At 36.5% G+C, this 25,908-nt stretch overlaps 1 protein-coding gene across 5 annotated transcripts in view; it reads right to left on the bottom strand.

Moving 5' to 3' along the window:
- MLF1 (myeloid leukemia factor 1) overlaps positions 1 to 24,561 on the bottom strand; it is a 34,911-nt gene extending 10,350 nt beyond the window's left edge. For 2 of the 5 annotated variants that reach the window (XM_065876358.1, XM_065876357.1), the window contains exon 1: positions 6,336 to 6,455. In XM_065876358.1, the coding sequence (XP_065732430.1) occupies positions 6,336 to 6,455 (120 nt within the window). Of the gene's footprint in view, positions 1 to 2,113; positions 2,149 to 6,325; positions 6,484 to 24,429 lie in introns of those variants that run through there. The other 3 variants (XM_065876356.1, XM_065876359.1, XM_065876360.1) reach the window with 3 other exon arrangements.
- Between the last annotated feature and the right edge of the window lie 1,347 nt (positions 24,562 to 25,908).

The following is a 25,908-nucleotide window of genomic DNA, read 5'->3' as shown; positions in this document are numbered from 1 at the left end:
ATAGTTTCTTCTAATCATTCAAGTATCACCTCCTTAAGAAGCCCACCCATCTAAACTAATCTCTGCCTCACATCCACCTGTCACTATAGCATTACTCCATCTCCTTCAGAGTACTTTGACAATCTGAAATTATTTTGTTGTTTATTGTCTGTCTTCCCACTCTGTAAAAATAATCTCTGTGAAGGCAGGGCTATATTCTCTGTCTTACTCACTACTAATTCCCAATACTTTAAAAACAACTCCTGGCACATAGGAGGGCTCAATAAATATTTGCTGAATGAATGAACTAATTATCTCTAATTAGTTAACTAATTAGCTCAGCTCAAACCCATATATCCAACTGTTTACCAGATAAATCCCACCTGGATGGCCCACAGATGCCTCAAATGCAAAACACCCAGAATTGAAATGACCTTTCTGAACACCCCTGTCCTCATACCTGCACGGCATCAATGCTCTGTTCCTAACTCAGTGGCATTCCCATCTACCTAATTCCTCATGCCACAAAAATAAGCATAATACTATCCTTCTCCCTCTCTACTGATCCATCAACTCAATTTATCAACAAGTTCTATCCATTCACCTATTTAACTCTTTCTCAAAGGAGATTATTTCTCTTTATCATCACTGCTATTACCTGAGTAGAAGCTATCACTAATACTTCCCAGAATACTTGATCAGCCTCCTAGTCTCCCTGTCTCCGCTGTGATCCCTTCTAATCTCTCTCCTTCCTGCAGGTACAATGATCTTTAAAAAATGAGAACCTGGGGGCTTCCCTGGTGGCGCAGTGGTTGAGAGTCCACCTGCCAATGCAGGTGACACGGGTTTGTGCCCCGGTCCGGGAAGATCCCACATGCCACGGAGTGGCTGGTCCCGAGAGCCATGGTCGCTGAGCCTGCGTGTCTGGAGCCTGTGCTCCACAATGGGAGAGGCCACAACAGTGAGAGGCCCGCGTACCACAAAAAAAAAAATGAGAACCTGATTCTACTACTGTTTTGATGAAAATTCATCAATGGCTCCCCCTGCTCTTCAGATAATGTCCACAATCCTTACCAGGGCCAAAAGAAGTCCCCCTGGTTACCTCTCCATCCTCATCTATACACACTCTCCAACTCACATCCTAGGGCCAAATGACCCTAAACATCTTTGGGCTCCCTAGCCTCTAGGTTTTTGCACATGCTGTTTCCTCTGTGTTGAGCACTCTTCTACTCCCCTCCCAGATTTTCCTGGCTAACTCCTATTAATCCTTAAGGTTCAGGAAGTGTTCTCTAGTTGACCTCCACTCCACCATCCCAAAAGGTCTGGGCTACAGGCTTTTTTCTGCCTGTGCTCCCACAGCATGCTGAACTTCCTGATCATTTTTACTGATAACTCTGTGCTATAGCTGTTTTTTTTTTTCCTTCATCACTTGCCCCACTAAAAACTCTGGTCAGGAAGGACAAATGTTATATGTCAAACTTTAAGGAAAGAAATGGCTGAAGTCTAGCTCAAGAGAATAAAAAAACTTTTCCATGAGAGCATAGGTGCATCCATAGGAAATGTTCTAAGGTGATGCTATTTTCTGTTACTCCTCAGATTGCCTTTAATGTGTTAGAAGCCAGAGCCACAGAAAACAGGACCAAAGGCCTGGAGAAACAGGGGTGGGAGAAAAGCTGGTTGCAGAGTAGCCATGCTTGAACATGGGAAAGGAAACGCATGAATGAATTGGCAATAGAGTCCTAGAGAAAGCAGCCAATCTGAGCTTTTCCAGATGTGCTTGTCTATCTACAGTTTGGTGGTTTTTCACCTTTTGAAAAGTCTTCATAAGCTTGGGGAAGTTTCCAACTTTTAAACACAACTGTGGGGATCCCTTTTGCAAATCAAGTGAGTAGTCATCAACTAAAATGTACTATTTCTTTTGGAAAACTGATTTTATTATGTTGATATTACTTACTTCACAAAACACAGGCCGAAACACTCTAAGATAAATTTAACACATGACACAAGTTTTCAGTAACAAATGCTAAAAAGCCATTATGAAATTGGGCATGCCAATTCAGTTTGCTTGAGTTAATGAAAAATAAATATTTGTCAGAAAATATTGCTCAAATGGTTTGTGTCTTATGATATGAACCATACTACCAAAACTGCCAAAAGGCACAAGAGAACTCATCACCTAGAAAAAAAATCCAATTAATTTTGGTTATGATATTTATTATATAACAATCTCTGAAAAAGAGAGAAATGCACTGCATAATCACACAGTTCAGAGCTAACCAAATTACAGAAACTTTTAATCAAAAAGAATTCAACATATATTTTTAAAGTTATCTGCTTATTATTCATTGTAGAGCCTGACAGGATCCTGGCAGGCAAATAGAGAGACCATATATCACTTTTAAATAAGACTACTCTAGTATTTGTTAAAGGAAGTTGAAAGAGAAAGTATTTGCTATGGATTGAGACAAACATTTCTCAAAGGAAATGCAAATTCACACCAAAATTAACACATAAGGTACAATGATTAAGATTATATCATCTTTCCTTTGTTCAACTATTCCATATTTTTAAAAAAATCAGTTAATCTTTCCTTTAACCTGTTAAAAATCAAAAGTATCTAAATTAATAACATTTCAAAAAATTAGTAGAGATAGTCGGCCAAAAATTTAATGAATACCTCCTAAGAACTAATTTATGGAATAAGTAATATGGACTTCAGAAAGGACCACACATAGATATTTAAAGATATTTGGAGTCTTCGATAGGAAAAAGAACATTAAGTATAATAGATAGAATAATCAAAATTAATAGTTCATAAATTATATTTCTCAATAGGTACAGATGAATGAAAATAAATTTTTAGATTCGTATACAAATTAAAAACTTTCATTACTTGGAAGTTTTAAATGTTGAAAATAAATTTTGAATTTCTTGGTAAAAGGTATATATAAAGTTTTACCATTATTCTGTGATAATTTTCTCCCTGTGTAAGTTATGACCAAAAAACTAGAGAAAACTGTGTTGATATATACTTATACTGTATATGTAGAACAGTAATCTCCAAAGTGTATTGATGTACCAGTAAAATTCCTCTTTCTGTTTCTTTTTACTGAAAGGAAAAACAGATTTTACATTGACTCTGGCACCACCTCTCAATCTAATTGTCAAATGGTCACATGTCATATCTTGAATTATAAACTGCCTAATTAAATAAATTTACAGGTTAAATTATAGTTTTAAACAAACCAATCCTCTCAAAATGGACAACTGGCTTAAAAGTATCCCAATAAAGAAATCATGAACTGAAGAAAATGCTAATAGTACAAACACAGGAAAGCGGCAAAGCTGATGCTTCTTCTACTTCTGTAGGTGTCTCTGTTTTCCCTCCTAATAGGGCTGTTAAAGATGACAAACGTCAAGAAATGGGCCAAAAATAAAGAAAAAAAGTTATCAAGTGTCTATTTGAAATATAAATTTTCATCCACTATGCTTAAAAGCATCAGCATATGGCTCGCTACTTAATCAAAATACTCATTTTAAAATTTATAACTTCATAAAAAGAGAATAAAAAGTTTGTGTAAACTGTTAATAAAAGTTCAGATAGAACAGCCAGCATGCTCAAAAAGTCTACTGTTTTCTTCACTGTGCTCTTTTCAAACTAGGCAGCCATCTTTTTCATCTTTTGCAGTCAATTTCTAACTTCTGTTTCTACTTTCACATCTAGTTATGAGACACTGACTTAGAAAAGTCAAGTTAGGATACAGGCCTTCTGTTGCTACTGTTGTTTGTTTGTTTTTGTTTTCTTTTAATTAATTTATTTAGTTTTGCTATTACATAACTCTTTCATACTGAGACATAAATATGTCAAATGTATCACACCCTAGGGAAAAAAAGGTGAACCATATCTCACCAGTATAAATTATAATGTACCAGGAAAGAAAAAGTGTTTTGGCTAAAAGAGAAGCTGAATGTTCCTTGTAAAACTGGATGAAATTTCTATATTTAAAAATTACTACTGCCCCAGGACAGTGCTCAGTACTCTTGGTTGGCAAAGAGTTTTCATAGTTTGAACAAGAAAAAACCCCACTGGTGTTAGCTTTCTAAGACAGTTGATACAATATAATGTAACTGAAGAAGAATGTATACTACTTGATTTTAGATGGGAGAGGCAACTAAATACTACCTAGCAGTATTGACTATATAAAAAGTTATAAAACTCAAAGTTTTATGAAATGGTTTTGTCTAAATCTGATATAGTAAAAATTACCATTTACTTTTTATTTAATAGGTAGATGAGTACTGCAGTTTTTCTTGGGAAAATGTTTAAAGAGATTTTTATTAAATTAAAACATAAGACGACAGGTTCACATATAGGTGATTAGTGTACTTTACTCAGCATTGGTTTAAAAAAAAGCTAAAAGCTTTCCAGTCTATTTGAATATCATCATGCTCTCCATTAAGGTAGCCAATAGCCACGTGTGGCTATTTAAAATTAGTTTTAAAATAATTAGAATTTAATTAAAAATTCAGTAGCACTAGGCACATTTCAAGTGCTCGATAGCCATATGTGGCTAACCACACTGAACAGGGCAGATTTAGAACATTTGCATCGTCCAGAATGTTCTATTGGATAATGCTACAGACTTTAGCCTACATCTATGATTAACAATCTTACACAAAAGTTAATTTATGTCACTATAAACCAGACAAGGTAGCAACTATTTTAGTTTTTCATTCAAATGTTGTTCTTGGCCTTCCTTTATATTCAGAGTTGTTTTCCTGCTTGACTTTCCTTATTCAATCATCACATTTATGCAACCATATTACTTCAGCTGTGTGGGTGTTTTTGGTTCCCCAAAACTTGATTTCAAGCCACATTGGCAAGGTAAATATGAGGCAAGCTAAAATACAAATAGTTCTAAATTATGAATCGTATAAGCTACAGTTTCACAGAAATTTATCTCTTTATTTGGTTCCATATATTTCTTATTCCAGCTCATTAAACATTCCGATGTTTTAAGCACAAGTACCCAGGAAAGAAACATTTACTTCTACTTCCAATGGATGACCAGCAGAGTTACAGCTTAGGCATCCTCAATAAGAACTTTATAGCTGAATTATAAACAGATCTCCTTTCTATGCTTACAAGGGAATAAAATTGTCACTTCTTTTTCTACAAAGGCTACAAGTAGCTCATTTATGCACGTAAATACAAAGCACTATGTACAGCCCTACTCTTTCTTTGCTGTGGTTATAGCAGATATATAAAATGCTTCAATGCTCATGTGAAAGATAAAATTTCAGAATGTCATATTTGATTTTTCTGCTCTCTTTGACAGTTTTTTCCTTTGACCTTAATTTTCAACTTTTATGGAAATTTATAGCCCTAACAGTAAAAAATATATATAATGATACCACATTAACTAATTTAAAAAATAACTGGAATGTAATTAATATATATATTGGAATAATATGTATGGGAAAAAGAAGGTGAAGATTACTTTCATTTAAATGGCAAATGCAATGTTATCCATCAAACGTCTTAGGAGTATTTGAAACATTTTGCTCTATTTAAGACCACTGCAAATAGAAAATACGAAAATGTTTTCCTGGAAGATTCGGGAAGTTTCCCAACTGACCAATTCAAAATGTTTACTGAGTTCCAAATATCTACATTTCTATTGCACAGATTTATCTTTTAGAAAGAAACTCCTGTGGATTTGTTGTTCTAGAACTGCCATTCCTGAGGCTGAAGAAGCAATAGAAATAAGCAGAAAAGAAGATACTTAAGGTATATAAATATCCTGTTTTTTTGGTTTTTTTTTTTTTGAGTTGAGTATGTTTGTAACCTTTTAGTTTTGCTCTCAGACAAGACTTCTGAATATATATTGTAGTTTTGCAAGGCTTTTGAATACAATTAAAAGTTAATCTCAGTTTTGAAGGTCCAAGGTAGCCACGCAGAAGACTGGTTTTTCCTGGTCCAATAGAGATAAAGCATTATACTATCATTTTTTATTTTAAAGTGGGTAAAAAAAGTGTTGTATGCAATGATATTTCCTTGCCTGTTCTAATGTAAGACATGCGAGTAAATGATGAGGTGAGGAAAAAACTATATACATATGGAAAACAATGTTTTAAGTTTGGCTTGTAATATATAACTTTATGGTGCTAAAAGTTTTAGTAGCACAGTGGAATTCTATACAATTAACAATTCATTGTTAAAGAACTCAGCTTTCCAACCGGTCCCTCCTTTTACATAAGTTATTTCTATAACATAAATATTAGTCATATCCTGTTGTCAGAGGTATATTCTTCTGTAATACTTTTCTTTACTAACTTTAAAATAAAGAACTTACAGTCAAGGAATTTTCTCCATCCTCATGTCCCGTATGGTTACGAGCTCTTCCTCTGCCATCAGAGATGTTGAACAGGTCTCTTCCAAAAGGTTCAGAAAAATTTCTCATCATCTGTCGCATACTTTCTTGGTGTGCCATAAAAGAATCACTGTTGAAAATACATATAATCATGTAAGAGTAAGTGTTGGAATTTAAATAATAAGTAGGCAGCTTAATACTACAAAGAATGATTTTGGGCTAATATGCTTGTTAGAGAGACAAAAGAAGAGTTTAGGAGAATAGAATTATCTCATAAAGACCCACTATTCATGAATACAAAACCTGTTGTTTGCTATCTACCATAATTCACTTATGTATAATAGTAAAAATATACCTTTATTTATCTCATTGTATGAAATTGATAAACACAAAGTAACACATTTCAGGTAGCTTAAGCCAGCACTAAAGGAAATGGCAAAAAAGGACTGAAAAATATTGCTACTAGGTAGAGGCCACTTTGGGCAGTCTACATACATTCTAGTGAGAGCTAATAAAGAATGCTGGCTTGTTTATTTTTTAACTCTTATTTATTAAATATGAGCATTGAGAACTATAGCTATGTTATGAATACCATAAAAGATAAAACATTATTTTTTTAAAAACAGGGCTTTTTTTGTCTTAATGTTATGGAGTTGTAAGAGTTCTTTATATATTCTAGACATCAGGTTTTTATTATATATGTCTTGTAACTACTTTTCCCCCCAATCTTGGACTTGCCTTTTCATTTTCTTAACTTACTTAACTTACATTTTCAGCTTACTGAGCCACATAGCCAGGATCCTTTGTTAGGTCTTCAGTTTTCATCAGACTATGAACTTTGCATGGAAATTTTATTTCTGACTTAGTTTTCTATCTCTGCCTTTCATGTTTAACTAACTCCAACTCCTGTGACATTTTACATATCTCCATAAGCGTCTTTTGTTTTTAGAGGATGAGGAATAAGTAGAATTTAAAACATGAAGGGAAGAATTGTAATAGAAAGTCAGAAGTGGACAATCTGAGGGGAGTATCGTATAAAAGAGTAAATTGTGTTGATTATTCACATCTTCTAACATGGGAGATTTATTTGTAGTTTTCTTTTTTTTTTTTTTTTACAAAATGTTCTAATATTACTGAACTTAATTTCAGTTAGGTATATTATAAACTTGATTATCTAGTCTCTGATGAACCAATGAACTCACTAATTTATATGTGTGGTACCCAGCTTCTAAGAGGGCCCCAATGATCACCATTCCCTGGTATTCATGCCCTCATGTAAACCTTTACTCCCCTTAAGTATGGCTGGACTTACAGACTTGCTTCTAATAGAATATAAGTGATGGGATGTCAATTCCAAAATTAGGTTTTTAAAAAGACTGTGGCTTCTGCTTGTGTGCTCTCTTAGCATGATGGCTCACTCTGCAGGAAGCAGCTGCCACACTATGAGGCAGCCCTGTGGGGAGGCCCACATGAGTGAGCTTAGGGGCAGGTTTTTGAGACCAGCCAACAGCCACGTGAAGGAACTTGGAAGTATATTCTCCGTCAGTCAAGCCTTAAGATGACGACAGCCTTGACTCACAACTTGATTGCAGCCTAACAGGGCCCGAGTTGGCACCACTAAGCTGCTCCTAGATTCCTAACCAACAGAAGTTACGACATAATCAATGTTTGTTTTAAGCTGCAATAGATAACTAATACATATTACATCCCAAAGAGCAGTGTATAACACATTTAAAACTGCCCTTATTCTGTCAATTTTGGTAGTTTCATCTAATGACTGGGAAGGAAATGAATACAAATCTATAAAAATAAGTAGGTCTGTTCCTGCATCATGAGAAAATGTTTTATAGATTTTCACCAAGTTTTGAGACTATGTTTGGGATGGTATGAATATATATATAAGCTTCTATGGCATAAAACAAACCTCAGTTGAGGGTGGTGTTTCTTAGATAGGTTTCTTAGATAGGTGGTCTTACTCTAGAGCAGTTGAAACTGAGGTACAAGAAGCCACGGAACTTGTATTCTATTTATTCCTCATCTTCTAAAAACAAAAGACGCTTACGGAGATATGTAAAATGTCATAGGAGTTGGAGTTAGTTAAAGATGAAAGGCAGAGGTAGAAAACTAAGTCAGAAATAAAATTTCCATGCGAAGGTCATAGTCTGGTGAAAACTGAAGACCTAACAGAGGATCCTGGCTGTGTGGCTCAGTAAGCTGATGTTAAGAAAATGAAAAGGCAAGTCCAAGATTGGGGGAAAAAGTAGTTACGAGACATATATAATAAAAGCCTGATGTCTAGAATATATAAAGAACCCTCACAACTCCATAACATTAAGACAAAAAAACCCTGTTTTTTAAAAAGTAATGTTGTATCTTTTACGGTATTCATAACATAGCTATGGTTCTCAATGCTCATATTTAATAAATAAGAGTCAATCAAAAGTCACTAAGGAAGAAGTTTGGAACTACAGGTACTGATTGCAACGGAAATGCTTCTCTATGTAGCATGCTCCCAGGTGAATGGAAACTTTATTTAAGAACAGTAAGCAACTCTCCCAAGAAATGGTGGCTAGACAATATGATATACGGGTTCAAGTTCAACAAATGTTTATTTTGTATATTGTGCATCAAGCATAAAGGTTGATTACTGGTCTGGAGGAACTTCTGGTCTGACAGAGAAGTGAGACTTTATGTTTTAAAATTAAGATTTTAAAACTTAGATATTATATTAGTTTACTATTGCTTCTGTAACAAGTCACCACAAATTTAGTGACTTAACACAAATTAATTTTCTTACAGTTCTGGAAGTTAGAAGCCCAGAATTGGCTAGAATCATTGTGTTGGCAGGGCTGTATTCCTTCTGGAGGCTGCAGGGGAAAATCAGTTGCCTTTTTCTAGCTTCTAGAGACTGCTCGTGTTCCCTGGCTTATGGCTCCTTTCCCCATTTTCAAAACCTGCAGCATAGCATCTTCAAATCTCTCCCTGAGGCTTCCATATTTAAAAGACTCGTGTGATTAAATCGAGCCTGCCTGGATAATCCAGGTTATTCTCCTGTTTTAAGGTTAGCTGATTAACAGAGTTAATTCCAACTATAACCTTAATTTCCCCCTGCAATGCAAAATGACATATTCACAGTTTTGGGGGATTGGGACATGGGCATCTTTAGGGGGGCATTATTCTGTCTACCACAAATACATTCCTAAAATCACTTTATTTAAAGCAATTTCCAATTGTTCCTGTCAGTCTGCATAAAATAGTCTTAGAAGATTGAAAAGCTATAAAATACAGCTTGTGATAAACCTGGCACTAGTGTGCTGAAGGGGATTTCTATGACTGATGATGAAGACAACAGATTAAAGAACTTGAACCTGAATTAGGACAAGCCAAAAGACATCAGCTCTGAAAGCATCAGCTCTTGAAGAAGTATCCACCCCAATGGCAGCATTCTCTCTGACTAATGGCCTGATTTGTAACTATTATTTCTTGTTATAATTCAAGGGGACTTTTGAGGTCCTTTATTAGACTACTAAATAATTACAATTTTTAAAAAGTAATTTATGAAATCCATGCCAATGCAAACTACCTTCTGTTCTTAAAGTACCAAAGAAAGGCTTCTGTTATACTTTGCCTCCCCCTTCCCCCAAACCCTTTCCTGATACTTTTCCAGCTACTGTCTGCTTTCTTTTAGCACTTAAAATCTTCCAATAGTCATCTATACTTGTGTCCTTTACTTCCTTGTAGCTCATTTCCTTTATTTCTTTAAAAATGCCTTTTCCTTCCCTTCACCTCTGCAATAAAACGCCAATGATTCCCTTAACCTTCCAATTACTGAAACCCAAAGGTCATCCCTAGTCCTTGAATTCTCCGCAGCATCTGGAACTTTGGGGGCAATGCACTGTTCTCAGCCTTGTTTGATAAATTTCTCCTTTAAATTCTCCTTTCCTTCTCGCCCTTGATGGAGCTTCTTTAGTGTCACAGATAGATTACTGATGTGTCAAAATGTTGATACCTCATCCTTGCGGCAGCCAGGTGGGGCCTGAACCTGCCAAGGTCCCTGGTGCTGGTTACTTCCAGCTTCTATCAGTCTCTCCTCCTTCGTACTCCAAGGTGCTTTGCAAATATTCTCTAATTGTAAATGATGTTAAAATGCTGAAAAGCACTGCCCCCTAAAGACATACTTCCTCTGGGCTTTACCTGGTCTTCTTTTCCCTGCCCTCTGTGCATTATTTCTTTTAACTTGACCATGCTTAAAAGTCACCAGAGGTACCCATTAAAATGCAGATTCCTGAGACATACGCCCAGGGATTTTTGATTCAGTATATCTGGAGAATGACCCAGCAATCTGCATTTCAGCAAGCATTTCAAGTAACCCTAATGCAGATGTTCCAAGGACCTCAAATGAATAAACACTATAATCTGTCCTCTTCAACCACTTTATCAGGGACTGTAGTTCAATTTCTGCTTGTTTTGATGCAAATGGTCTCCATTTATTTAACAAATATATACTGAATACCTATATAGAAGGCCCTGTGCCAGGCAGTGGGTATAGAGCCCTGAACTTTGGAGGGCTAAAATCAATTTCAATATCCTATTGGCCAGGAAGTTGTAATACTTTTTGAAGTACTCAGAGTATAAATTACAATGATAAAGCAATTATTGAACATTTGCCCATTTCTATCCAAATAAGTCTGTGTTTACTGAAGTATAGCTGATTTACAGTATTATATTAGTTTCAGGTATACAACATAATGATTCAATATATTTATAGATTATACTCCATTTCAAGTGATTATAAAATACTGGCTATATTCCCCGTGTTGGCCAATACATCCTTGAGGCTTATTTATTTTACACATAGTAGTTTGTACCTCTTAATCCCCTCTCCCCACCTCTCTTGCCCCTCCCCTGTGCCCTCTCCTCACTGATAACCACTAGTTTGTTCTCTATATCCGTGAGTCAGTTTCTGTTTTGTGATAGTCTTTGTTTATTTTTTAGATTCCACATATAATGATAACATACAGTATTTGTCTTTCTCTGTCTGACTTATTTCACTAAGCATAATACCCTCCAGGTCCATTCATATTGTTGCAAATGGCAAGATTTAATTCTTTTCTATGGCTGAGTACTATTCCATTATACATATACCACATCATCTTTATTCATTCATCTGTTGATGGACACTTGGGTTTCTTCCATGTCTTAACTATTATAAATAATGCTGCTATGAACACTGGCATACATGTATCTTTTCAAATTAGCGTTTTCATTTTCTTTGGATATATACCCAGGAGTAGAATTGCTGGATCATATGGTAGTTCTATTTTTAGTTTTTTTGACAAAACTTTGTAGTGTTTTCCACAGTGGCTACAAAAATTTACATTCCCACTGACAGTGTACTAGGGTTCCCTTTACTCCATATCCTTGCCAACATTTGTTATTTGTAAGCTTTTTAATGAAAGCCATTCTGACGAATGTGAGGTGATATCTTATTGTGGTTCTGACTTGCATTTCTCTGGTGAGTAGTGGGATGTTGAACATCTTTTCATGTACCTGTTGGCCATCTTTATGCCCATCCAGTGAATTTTTTTCCTAAAAATACTGCATTTTTCACTTCTAGAATTTCTATTTGGTTGTTTTTGTTTTATAATTTCTCTTCCTCCACTGAGATTTCATATCTTTTCATTCATTGTAAACATATTTTCCTTTACATCATTGAGTAAAATTATAATAATTGTTTTAAAATCCTTCTCGGTTAATTCCAACATCTGGATCAGTTTGGGATCAATCTCTATTGATTATCTTTTCTCTGGAGAATGGGTCGCATTTTCCTGTTTTTTTTTTTTTTTGTCAAGTAATTCTGGATTGTATCTGTAAATTGTGGCTATTATGTTTGGGAGTTATATATCTGTTATATTCAGGAGTAGTGTGGGTTGCTGTTGTTGTTTTAAGCAGGCAGTTATTCTGGCTGGCCTTAATATTAAAATTCTGTCTCTTGCGTGGCAGCTCAATTCTCAATATTGTTTTTATCCTTGGCTGAACTGCTTTATGTCTCTCCCACGTATACAGGTGTAAGGCTCAAATGGAGACTTGTGCAGAATTTATTAACAGTTCTTAGAGATCACCCTCTCTGATTCTCTCCCCTTTTGGGACTTCACTCCTCATTTTCCTGTGACTGTGGCTGCACTGAACTTTGAGCCTGGTTCTTAGCTAGACAGTTTCAAGTCTTCTATCAGAGTTTTAGCCACCCCTACATAGCACAGATCAAGCTTACCCATAGGCTACCATTGCTTTCCCTTCTTCCAACTGTTGAGTCACCTCCAGTGTATGTCTGATTTTGGTCATTTTCCAGTACCTTCTACGGAAAGTTGTTTTTGTGTTTTATTCTGGCATTATACTGTTATCTGAAGGAGGGTTGGTACAACTGGAGCTTTCTTGGCTATGCTAGAAATGAAGGTCTCCTGAAGGTATTAATCTCACATTCTATAGTCTTTTTTGTTTCATTAGTTTTGTTTCCTTAAATGTTGGTTCTTCTGTTAGGTTAGTGTAGCTTCTGTCTTTCATGATGTTAGTTTTCCTCAAATGTTTGCAGTTATTTACATATTTAGAACAAGATAAAGAAATAAATGGATGCAGGGACGTGAGTGGTTAAAAGTATTTTAAGTGAGTTTATAGATCTGAATTAGGAGGGAGAAGCTGGAATGTGTGCTTAGTCCTACAGTTTGGTTCAGTATTTGAGATTTCCTGTTTTAACCTCCTCCCCAAACCCTTTCAATCCAAGGCCTAATAGACTAGTTTCTCTTTCTTCTATCAAATTAGCTTCTCTAGCTTTTTACAATTTCCTTTTATTTTTACTGTGGTAAGAACATTTCCTATGAAACCTACCCTTTTAAGAAAATTTTAAGTGTACAATACAGTACTGTTAACTACAGGCACAATGTTATACAGCAGATCTCTAGATCTTATAATTTTCTTTTTCCTTCGTCCCTGAGACACAGAACAGCAAAGGAGTACCTTGGGAGCAATAATTTATCCCCCTAAAAAGGAAATGAGGGGAGCGTAGCATGACTGTAGACTTTAATCCTCCCCATCATGTATAGTTATTTTCACTTACCTGCTTTAAAATAGCAACACAAAGGAGAAAAAGACGTTCGGGTTGGAAGGGAGCTACAGATTGGAGGAAGGGGAAGAGGATATAAAAGACAGATTGGCATTCAATCATTTCAACTTCCTTTCAATGTGCCTTTTTATACTGCAGAAGCTCAAAAGGTAAAATTTAATTTCCTAGACCCCACTGCAGCTAAGATTCTGGATTTAGGTTCTGCCAATTATGGACAATGGATAACTGGAAGGTAGAGATGTGGGAGAGTCTGTATGTACTATTACTTCTGTTTGTTGGTAAACATGATCACAGAGCTACGTAGTTTTTCTGTAGCAGTATTAGCAACTCAGAGTGTCTCATCACTAGAGCTTTATGGGTATTGGGGGACAGGAAGTGAAATCCATTTCGCTGATATGGTTGCTAGCAGGTACACAATGGCTTTGGAGTTAGAAGTAGCAGCAGCTTCCCAATTTAGTGATCCCTAACTTGGGAAGTGGCAGTTGCTTCCCCAGTGGTCTGGATGTGATGGGATTTTGAGGGTCATTCCTGAAAGTTTAACCTAGTCTGTTTCTTCAGCCATCACAGTGATTCTCTAAGCCATCTAATGCCCTGTAATAAATCATTTTCTGCTTCAAGTTGCTAGACTAAATTTCATTTTCCACAATATCAACGTAGGTGGGAAGGTTTACTCCTTTTATTTTCGTCAGCCTTAATCCCATTGCAGCATGTCTGAACAGTACTGACTGTTTCAACTATTTTATTATCTTTCTTTTATGTACTCCTCAATATTTTTTTCTACTTTCTTTTCTTTCCCTTGAAGGGAAGGCATAGGTTACCATTATAGGGAGTCAAGGGGAAATTTTTTTTTAAATTTAAGTTAAAAATAAAGTCTTGCTATTTGTGTTAGTCCTCTTTATAAAACAAAGACATTTGAAAATAGAATATCATACAGAAAATATTATTTGTCTTTTCTGCCCAATTAGAAGCTTCTTGAGGAAAGGGGACACATCTCTCTTGCTCCCTCTACTGTACAAAATTATCTGGCCCACAGATGTTTCTGGACTGACTGATGGAACAATAACCAAAAAAGGATAGGAAAAGAGCCATTGAAGACTTTTCAGCACTTTAAAAGCATTCAGATGGAATATAATGCCACCTTTAAAAGTGCAAGGCAGATATTTATGTATTGATATAGAAGGATTAGCAAGATATGTAGTATACCTCCATTTATATTTTAAAAATTCATGTACATATGCTTATAAATGTATAGAATATATCCCTAGGAGGCTATGCAGCAAACTGGTCATAGTGGTTGCATTCTGAGAGGGTGGCTAGATGTTTGAGGGCCAAAGGTGGGAGGGTCTTTTTTTGTCTTAAATTATTTTATTGAAGTATAGCACATATAGAAAAGTGCACAGATCAATCACAACTGTACAGCTCAATGAGTTTTCCCATTTTTAAATGTACAGTTTAGTGTTAACTATATTTGTTTTGTTGTGAGGAGGGGTCTTTTAATTATGTACTCTTCTGTACCTTTTTGAGTTTTTGCCACAAGCATGTTTTACACATTCCAAAAACACATTTTTGAAAATGTAAAGCACCTTGATACTTTATAAAATAAGGTATTAATTGCTGGATGTTGGATGTTATTAAATTTTAAGAGATTTTCCTCATTTTTTAAAGTCTTATAGTGCATGTGTAAACATGGAAAATTGAAATGGGAAAAAAGTTCTACTCCCACTAAAATGCTGTAAAATAAAGTACACCAATTTATTTCTGTGAAAACCCTAAAGCTTGTCAAATTTTGGTATTCATGGTAAGATCTTACTAAGTTTTTTACTTCAATAAATTAATATTTCCCATCTGTTTTCAGTAAGGCATTAGTTTTAATTATATGCTAAGACAGAACTTTACTCCAAAAAATATTGTGTAGTTCTGAAGTCTTATTGCCTTAATTCGACTTGAACATAATTTCTGAAAATTGAATGTAGAAATTTATGTCGAATGTTTCAAATGATTAAATTGATTCTACAATAACTGGTGTAAAGGTGAGTGTTTTTAAGTTGTATAAAGGATTTCCAGCAATTATAGTCTTCTACTCAGAAAGCAGTGCCATTTCCAAGGTACATGTGATGATATTACAAAGTATTAAAATAAAAAGATGAAGGCTTCCCTGGTGGCGCAGTGGTTGAGAGTCTGCCTGCCGATGTGGGGGGCGCGGGTTCGTGCCCCGTCCGGGAAGATCCCACATGCTGCGGAGCGGCTGGGCCCGTGAGCCATGGCCGCTGAGTCTGCACGTCCGGAGCCTGCGCTCCGCAACGGGAGAGGCCACAACAGTGAGAGACCCGCGTACCGCAAAAAAATAAATAAATAAAATAAAAAAATAAAAAAAGTATTCTCTAAATATATCTAATAGGGAGGCTGTTTATGAGAGTGTTACTCTTGTGCAGTATCAATTGTTTTAAAGGAAACTGGTTAAGTAGAGAAAGAAATATATTTATGAATGACAAATAGCAGGTCCTCTGCATACCTGACCGAAAGGATAATTTTCAACCACCCCTGCATTAGGACCACTGCTGGTCTGGATGATTGATCCATATTCTTAAAAACTGTAACATGTCGGTACTCTTACTTCTTCATTTGTTCTCCTACTGTCACTCCCTTGTCCTTTACACACCAATCCACTTGCGGACATTGCTCTGACTACTTTCCAGCCTCCTTCCTGCTGACAAACTTTATGCAAAGTCATAAAAGGAAAGTGCTCTCCAGTGTGTGCAGGTTGAGGATGCTCTTAGTGCAACAGAACACAAAAATTTCAACAGGAGTCCAAAAATTAAACTGTTCTTAACCAAATTAGTAACCGAATCTCTGAGAATGCAGAGTCTCTTTAGTTGAACGTTCAGTATTAACTACAGAAATGTACTTGTACTAAATTCATTTAGGAAATAGGATAAACTGAAGACACTAGAGCATTAGGTTTATTTAGAGATTATTCATATTTAATTCTTTCCAACTAAAAACAGACTCTAACATATTACAAATAATCAAGTAAAGATATTATACACACAATGAAGAAAAATATCATAAATAATTTTCCCATGAATTCTTACAGAATTTTTAGTTTTGGATTTTTGTCTTATTAATAGGAGCTATGGGCACGGAAAATTTAACAGACTACTATTCCTAGACCTGCCACCTGTTAAAAGTTTGAGAATCACTATTTTAGCAGAATTATAGGCAACTGGTACTATGCGGAAGTTGTGACAATTTAAAAATTAAGTGGGTCAATGGCACACAATGAGAATAGAGGGCAGAAACAGTTTCCCAAAATCAAGTTTCCCAAATCAAGACATGAAGATCAAAAGTTAGTTTACAATTAAGGAATCAGAATTTGGTGTATGTATCTCCCTCCTTTTTACTTAAAGAGACAGAGTTTCACGTAGTTCTAAGACAAATAAATGAGTTGTCTAAGAAATAATTTCTAGTTTTTACCTTAAAAACCAGACTGTTCCTAAGTATTTCATATCTAGATGATATTCAATGCCAGATGATACCAAGAAATTGGAATTATTTTTAATTTTGTTAGATGTAAATATGGCATTGTGGTGATGTAAGAATACAACAATATTTTTCAGAGATGTATTTAGAAATACATATGAATAAGATGACAAGAAGTCTGGAATTTGGTTAAAACACTTTGGGGACTTCCCTGGTGGTGCAGTGGTTAAGAATCCTCCTGACAATGCAAGGGACATGGGTTTGAGCCCTGGTCCGGAAGGATCCCACATGCTGTGGAGCATCTAAGCCCATGCGCCACAACTACTGAGCCTGTTCTTTGGAGCCCGCGAGCCACAACTACTGAGCCCACGTGCCAGAACTACTGAAGCCTGCACGCCTAGAGCCCGTGCTCCACAACAAGAGAAGCCACTGCAATGAGAAGCCCGCACACTGCAACGAAGACCCAAGGCAGCCAAAAATAAATAAATAAATAAATTTATTTTAAAATACCCAAAACGCTTTGGAGACAGCAGCAGTGATAGAGATGGGTAAAGCAGGTGTAAATTTTGAAATTCTGGGTGCGGGGTATGCAGTGTTATACTGTTACACTTTTGTAGTATATATTCAAAATGTTTCATAAAAATCTTTAAAGAATAAAAAAGAAATAGAACTATGTAGAGTTAAAGAATTTCATACCATCTGATGTTTTTAAAATGGATGAGTCAAAAGAGAGTCCTTTTGCTGAGATCTCTATACTCACTGGACTTTTAGAGCTTAGAATATGGGTACAAGTATGAAGATTAAAATATTCATTCTAATTAATATGCAGTTACTTAAGAAAACCAGTCAACTTCCCCTTTAGATACGTGGATGACATTCAACTGCATGAAGAAAGATACTTCAGGGAATACTAGTTTTGCTCAGTGAATAAATGAGTATTAAATAGCTATTATTTTCCTATAGAAACATAACATTCAGTAAGATTTATTTTTCTGATTGCATTATAATTGGGTTAAAAATGCAGCAACTAAATGTGGCTCATTTAAAATGTTGCCCAGGTTTCTCTTTATTTAAATAGGAGTAGGTATATTTATACATAGAGCAAATGCTAAAAAAATCTTAATATTTTTATTGACATGAACAAAAGGCTGCTTGTTGGAAAAAGCATTAAGACAAAAGTGGGCTCACAGTCTGGCTTTTGCACCTGTCTGAACCATTCAGGAAGAAACCTGGCTGGACCCTGAAGTGAGTTCAACTCATGTCTACCCAAAACAGCAGCTGCTTGGAAATAGGACTTTAAGATTTCTCCTGTTCAAGCTTGAATTTTTTTCTTTTTTAACAAAGGCAAAATCTCTTGTGGTAGCAAGAAGTTATTTTAATATTTTAAAAATTAATCTAATAGAGTTTGTTTTCTCAGGTAGGAAGAGTTTTTACATTTTTCTACATATTCATATTGTTCTCTTTTGAAAATTAATGTTTAGGGACTTCCTTTGGTGGTCCAGCAGTTAAGACTCCACACTCCCAATGCAGGGGGCCCAGGTTCGATTCCTGGTCAGGGAACTAGATCCCGCATGCAGCAACTAAAGATTCCACATGCCGCAACAAAAGATCCCACAGGCCATAACAAAGATCCCACGTGCTGCAACTAAGACCCGGTGCCGCCAAATAAATAAATAAATAAATATTTTTTTAAAAAGAAAGAAAATTAATGTTTTATTCTTCTAGGAAAATAAACTAGAAATATGATGACACTTTACAAAGCTAATACCCTATAAACGGGTCATACTGTGTACATAAACTGGTCTAAAGTAATAACTTGAAATGTGGTTAAAGATGTATATGAAAAATATTCTTTGTACATCCACAGGATGCAGTATTTTGCATCCACTAAATTCATGCTTTAAAGAATACCTAAAGACTAGGGAAATGCTTATGGTATATGTTGAGGAAAAGCACAGTATATTTATTTTTATAAATTTATTTATTTATTTTTGGCTACATTGGGTCTTTGTTGCTGCGCGGGCTTTCTCTAGTTGCGGTAAGCCGGGGCTACTCTTTGTTGCGATGCGCAGGCTTCTCACTGCGGTGGCTTCTCTTGTTGCGGAGCACGGGCTCTAGGTGCGCAGGCTCAGTAGTTGTGGTGCAGGGGCTTAGTTGCTCCGCGGCATGTGGGAGCTTCCCCTACCAGGGCTCGAACCCATATCCCCTGCATTGGCAGGCAGATTCTTAACCACTGCACCACCCGGGAAGCCAAAACAGTATATTTATAACCATAAAGTTTGGTTCCAATTTTGGAGAAAAAAATTCATATATGGAAAATAGAAACGAAATACACCAAAATAATGATAGTAGCTAAAATCTTGAGTTGCATGATTTCCTTTACCAAATTTTCTATAGTCTTCAGATTTGCCATGAGAATGCATTTTCATTTAAATGAGGAAAAATTTACGTATACTATTATAATGGCCATACTACTTCTTTCAGCATTGCTGACACAAACCACAATCAAACAGAATGAAATTTAGCACCAAACATATGTTTTCTAATCCGTTATATTTGCCTATCAGAAGCTAGGAAAAATTGTTGCCCCCTCCCCCGACAAAAAAATCTTAACTCCTAGATTGATTCTGGGTCTCTTGGGATAACCTCAACATAAAAGTGTTTTTTTTTAAGGGCTGGTAATGTTTCACTTCAGAATAAGTTTTTTTTCTTTAAGATTCTCTCAAATATATATATGTTGTGTATATATATATATAAAATATTTATATTATATATACATGTAATATATATTTTTTACCAGAATTACAATTTTACTGGCCTGTACAAGAATATAGATATTTGTGCTTCTAAGTAAAAAAGCAGTACACTATTCTTTATTACACAAGGGTCTTAGATAACTGATACGGCAGTCCCATTCATCAAGGGAAATTCCTTCCTTCCACTATACATGGTAGTGGCATAAGCAGATTGCTATGGGTCTTTGATCACAAAAAAATGTTTCCTAGTCTCAGTAAGGTGTATGGGTCCATAAAGAAAATAGATCAGATGATATATTTTCAACACTAGAAATAATGCATACAACCTTCGTAAGAGAATCTTTTAGGGCATGGACCATGACTTCTACAAATTTATAACAAAGTCCATGGGGCTGGGCATATAGTAGAAAACTAAGAAATACTTGAAGAATGAATTACATTTCCATAGGCAATTTTATTTGCCTACTGTTTAGAAGCACAGTTTAAAATGGTGGTGTGGCAGAAGGCTTTGATATTGTAAGAGATGTAGGAATGACTATGGCTCCTTCCCATCCTGTAGGTACTCCCCTACTTCTATGTGAATGCTTACAAAGTCACTGATAGAACTAAGCATTATGATATGATCAGATGGTACCAAATGGCATTCTTTGACTATGTCATAATCATGTTGTGCTCCTTGGCTCCTAACTCAATGGTTCGTACTTAACGAGCCAAAGAATGCCCCGAACAGTCTAGCTTATTTAATAAGGTGATTTTGTTTTATTTTCTGCCGTGGCAATATTCTCAATCAAGAAAATATCAGTCAATGCCTGTCTTGTATGTGTAATACATTCACTTTCAACTCAGTAAATAGGTCAAAGCAGTGTCCTCTGACTACCTCCAAAGTGCGAAATAAATAAATTTTTAAAAATTAAAAATAGAGATTATAGATATGTAAATTTTAGCCCCTGATGAGAGTGAGGAGATAGAAAAAGTAACATCCTAAGAATATATGCAGGGCTTCTCTAACCAAAGACTGGTCATCACAGTATGGTGCCCACATGAAGAGTTTGGGTGGCTTAAAGAAATGCTAACAAGTTACTATGAAAAATAAGGCTGATTTACCTTATTAAAGGCTGCTTAATGTCTAATAGCTGATAAGTAGTAACATAGCTATTCTTTGTAGACTTGCACAATCAGAATTTCATTTCCGTAGCTCAGAAGATTCGAAGTTCATGTTTCTGTACAAAGTAGAAGTTTCTAGATTGTACTAAATATATGTAAACTTTTACATTTAATAATCAATGTTTTTTAGGGTGTAGGATAGATGCCAAAATCATTTTATTCTCAAATTAATTTTTCTGTCCATACTTGCATATTTCTATTCTTAAGAAAATGCAAACGGGAGGAGAAAGTAGTATTCTTGAGAGAAAACTGCATGCCAGGAAGTGCTAGCTTTTAGCCTTTGTGTTTTTAACCAAATTACAAGTATTATTTGTTTAAAAAGGTATATGTGAATGTATACTGTGAGGCAATTTTCACTGAAATAACTTCAGCTCTGAAACATATTGACACCAAAAATGTCCCAAATATATAATAAAACAACAAACTTTAAAATATCACGTTTAAAGTTTCCCTTTAATTTTCTAATGAAACATTTAATATGTGCTATTATAGGAAGGTAACCATTAAAAATGAATATATTTGAATTCAAAACTAGATTTTGTTTTTTACTCAAATCTCTAAAGTGTTTGACAATTTGACACTGTATTTTACTAGTCCTAATTTATTTAATAATTCTAATTTTATATCCAAGAAGTATATACTTTTTGTCTGCCCACTTTTAATTAGTAAATTAGTAGAGTGTGCTTATTATTAATATCTCTGATTCTGAACTAATGAATTATTTAGAAAATGGTAGTATTTAAATTAGAAAGTGCCAACATCGACAATGGCACCTGTTGAATGCAAATACAGATCTTCCTCTACTTGTGATGGGGTTACATCCTGATAAACCCATCATAAGGTGAAAATAACCATAAGTCGAAAATGCATTTAATACATCTAATCTACCAAACATCATAGCTTAGCCTAGTGTACCTTAAATGTGCTCAGAACACTTACGTTAGCCTGCAGTTGGGCAAAACTAACACAAAGCCAACTTTATAATAAAGTATTGAATACCTCGTGTAATTTACTGAATACTGTACTAAAAGTGAAAAACAGAATGGTTGTCAGTGATGGGTTATTCACTCTCGTGATCGTGTGGCTGACAGAGCTGAGGCTCACTGCCCCTGCCACTGCCTACCTCATCACAGTATTGTACCACATGTCGCTAGCCCGGGAAAAGACTGAAATTCAAAATTCAAAGTATGGTTTCTACTGAATGTGTATTGTTTTCTCACCATGGTAAAGTTGAAAACTCTTAAGTGGAACCATCGTAAATTGGGGACCATCTGTAACTACTTTCAGCAATCCAGCAATCAACTAAATACCACATTAACTACAAGACAGAGTAAAAGACGCCAGATTGTCATTAAACAATATCTCTTGAATACTTTCTACATGTCAGACATTAAAATAGCCACTAGTGAACCCAATGACCAGACATATAATGTTAGCAATAGGGATAATATTTATATAAAAGATGGTGGGCATGGAACCCTTCTGTGCTCCTTAAGGTCAGTGGATGATTTAATAAGGAGTCTATCACCTTTATCAATTCCTTATGCTTGACTTGTATTAAGTAGTGGATTCTCATTTTGTTTGGGGTTCGGGTAAAAGGGGTGGGTCAAATGACACATTACTTGAAATAAATATAAACTCACATTCTCTTTCTCCCTTGTCTCCCCTAATTATGTTTATTCTCTATATTGTTAATTGTGGAGCAAAGAAATTATAAGTCAGTTTTATAAAGTTAATTAATTTTATCCCAGATTTCTAGGATATGGCTGCCTACATCTGAAGAAGGCTACAGAAAATGATGACTGAAAAACCTACTGACATTTAACTGATGGTCCTATCCATCCTAAGCCCATGGGAAGAGTGTTCTTTGATGTATGCCTACTACTTGTGGTCTGTTACTATTTCTGACCCTGACTCTTGGGTTCATTGCCTTTGCTCAGAAAGCGTCACCCAAGAGTTTAAATTACACTTTTGCTAGACGTTTTAAAGAAGGTACTAATTATACATTCATGGTTTAGTTTAGTTCATTGCTCTTTTGATATAATCAAAGACAATACAACTCAAAAGTTGTCTGTCATGATCTTCTTAACTGTCGCCCATTGTACTGATGTCACAATTACATAAGAGCCACTTCAACAGCTCAACTAATCTATGGATATATTTAGTCCCTACTCTCAGAGGCTTTTAAAAGAGCAAATCATAATCCAAAATTTGAAATGTGTTAAAATGACACTGGTCATAGGCGTCCCAACTGCTCCTAAAAAGTTAAAACAGCATGATAAATTTGCTAGAGTCCATACACCCCTTAATTATAATGAATAATCTTTAGAATAAAATGTTAATCATTTAACTTTTTTAAATTTATCATTTCATCTTTCTACTGTTAATTTTCTTTCAGTTATTACTTTTATGTTATTTGGTTTTAATATAGTACTAATACATTTAAGCCAATATATAGTATTTTTCTTTAAAAACAAACAAAAAAATCGATGTAGTAAACTGTTAACATTTTAACTTTTTAAAAAGATGGTCCCCAAGCTGCACAGATAGAGAATTTAAGTGATCAAAATAAATTAGGACAGCAAGTCAAAATTCAAACTGACAAAACACTTGGGTAAAAAAGTAACACAAATCTTCCTGTTTTAGGGCTCACTAGATTGTGTTATTACTTTTATATAATCGACAAAGGAAGAACTAAAGAAAAAACAAGACACAGCAAAACCCAGAAACTTAGATCATAATGAAACAACTAATTTCTGGATGCCTTCGTCTTAAGGCATCATATTATTTCACTTGGAACCATTCACTGGGTTGGCACTTGTTTACCTGAGGTGTTCAGTGCACCTCTCTCTGCTTCCCTGTCCTATTTGTACTTTTGACAGAAAGAGGAGTCTCTCTCCAAACAAGGCTAGCTTTGTAACAAAGCAAGTAAAGGAAACAAACAGGGCACTTGGCAATTTCCAACCACTTCCAGGGAAAGACAGCAAAACTCTCCAAGTGCTCTTATAAGCACGTATTATGGAAAATACTTCTTTAAAAAAGAAGTTTCCTTTTTTGAAGACTTATTAAACATTCCCTGCCCCTCATTTGGAATAGAAGCAGGTGTGGAAAGGGTCCTGTAAGTATAATTCTCTGCATAAGTTCCACCGAGAGGGCAGTTACCGTCGTCTGCAAAGCCTCTGCGGCTGCGAAGACGGGACTCCCAACACCAGAAGCACAGGGGTTGCGGGGCGGGAAGTATCCGAAGTCTGGCCAAGTTGAGAGCAGCCGGCACACGGGTTTGTTGGGCGGGGAATCCCCCCACCTCACGCCCGGCAAATTTCTCTCCCCTCCTTCTCACGTCCCGAAATCCTCCTCTCCTCTCCCTCACACGCCCCTAAATCTTCTCCGTTCCCTCTTACGCCCCCCAAGTCTTCCTCTCCCTCAAGCTGCCTCCTGGAGTCACTCGGATTCCCTCTCGCCCTCTTGAGTTTTAACTGACTCTTTTCCCTTAAGATAGCTCCGTTCAAGATCCCCGAGTTCCCGCGCGACCGCCGGCTCCCGGCCCGCCGACACTCACGAGAAGAAGGGATCATCCTCAAAGCTGCTGCTCAGCATCCCGAACATCCTGGCTCTGTCTCGGGCGGCGGCGTTTGCGGACAGATTGGAAAACGATGTAACGCCGCGGCCGCGACCCGAGCCAGCCGGTCCAGCACTGTCGACGCTTGTCTCCCAGTCGCTAAGGCAGAGCCCGTCGGGAAAGGCGGTGCTTGACGCGGAGCTGCTTTCCCATTGGACGCTGGTCCCATAACGTCACCAAGATGAGGCGGGGAAACAATGTGCCACTGCCATGGCAACCGCCAACACAGGAGACTGGAAGTCTGGCCACGCGCCAGCCAGGCAACCCATCGTGAAGCCTGGGGTAGCACAAGATAGCTTGTTCTCTGGGCTGCAGGAACACAGAAATCAGTCTACCCCCTGTGTGACCTTGGGCAAATCCCCCTCGGCCTCGAACCCCAAGTCTCTTTTCGGGAAAATGGAGATGGGTCAAGATTTAGGCCAAATGGCGTCCAAAGACCCATTCACCGGCCACATTTTGTGATCCACAGCAGAGTCCTATATCCGAAATGCTCTGTGGTGGTTGGTCGGACACTGTGAACAAATAATAAGAAAAGATATGCAAAAAGATTTTGAGTACAGTTAGTAAATAGTGTACCCAGTACTTGAGGGAAATGGGATGAGGCCTATCAGATTTCAACAAACAATCTTTGCCTTTTGTGAGCCTGAACTGAAAGTGGTGTTTCCCAAAGTGGGAAATGCTTAAGTTTTACGTAGACATGTTATTTAAAAATAAGATGAGAATCTTGCTCTCTTCCATCCTCTTTCCAGTCCCTATTTCAAGAAGCAAGTCTCACTTTGATGCTGGTATGTCTTTAACACCTTCTCCAGCATTCCTTAACAGAGTAGGACTCAGGCACAAGGCCTGCAGCAAGCAGCCATAGCCAACTAAAATTCCATTACTGTATATTTTTGTTTTAATTGTATTTATATCTGAGCCTTCTGTTTATGGCAAGTGAAACTGATTTTAAATTTAAAGCAGTAACTAGTCTTTAAACACTAAGTGAAAAAGTGAGCTAATTTAAGGAAACAGTACAGGTGGGATTTGGATATGTTGGGGGGGAGGGGGGAGGGCATCATGACAGTGGTTCTCATACTATTGAGCTTTGGAAAACACTGTCCTGAGAACTTGCAGGAGCCTAGAGAAAGGTGGAGAAGAAGAAAGAAAGAACATTAAAGAAAGAGAAGAACAATTGAGTCTAAGAAGAGAGAAAATGCACCTTGCACGTCCATCCTTAATTAAGTGGGCTCCCCAGCCTCTCTAGAGGGCTGTCATGTGGAGACAGAGTGTTATCCATGGCTCCACAGGGCCTCCTGGGATTGGGCCAGAGAAGTGGCACTCTGCCAGAGTGAAGAAGCGTGCAGGGCCTGATTTGGAGGTGGCAGGAATACTCAGGGTTATTTTGGGAGCCAGAAATTTAATCCTTTGGACCTTTCACCT

Source organism: Phocoena phocoena, chromosome 4, assembly GCF_963924675.1.
Source record: "Phocoena phocoena chromosome 4, mPhoPho1.1, whole genome shotgun sequence".
In the NCBI taxonomy this organism is placed as follows: Eukaryota; Metazoa; Chordata; class Mammalia; order Artiodactyla; family Phocoenidae; genus Phocoena; species Phocoena phocoena.
The sequence above is the reverse complement of the archived record's forward strand: the minus strand, read 5'-3'. Positions and strand labels throughout refer to the sequence as shown.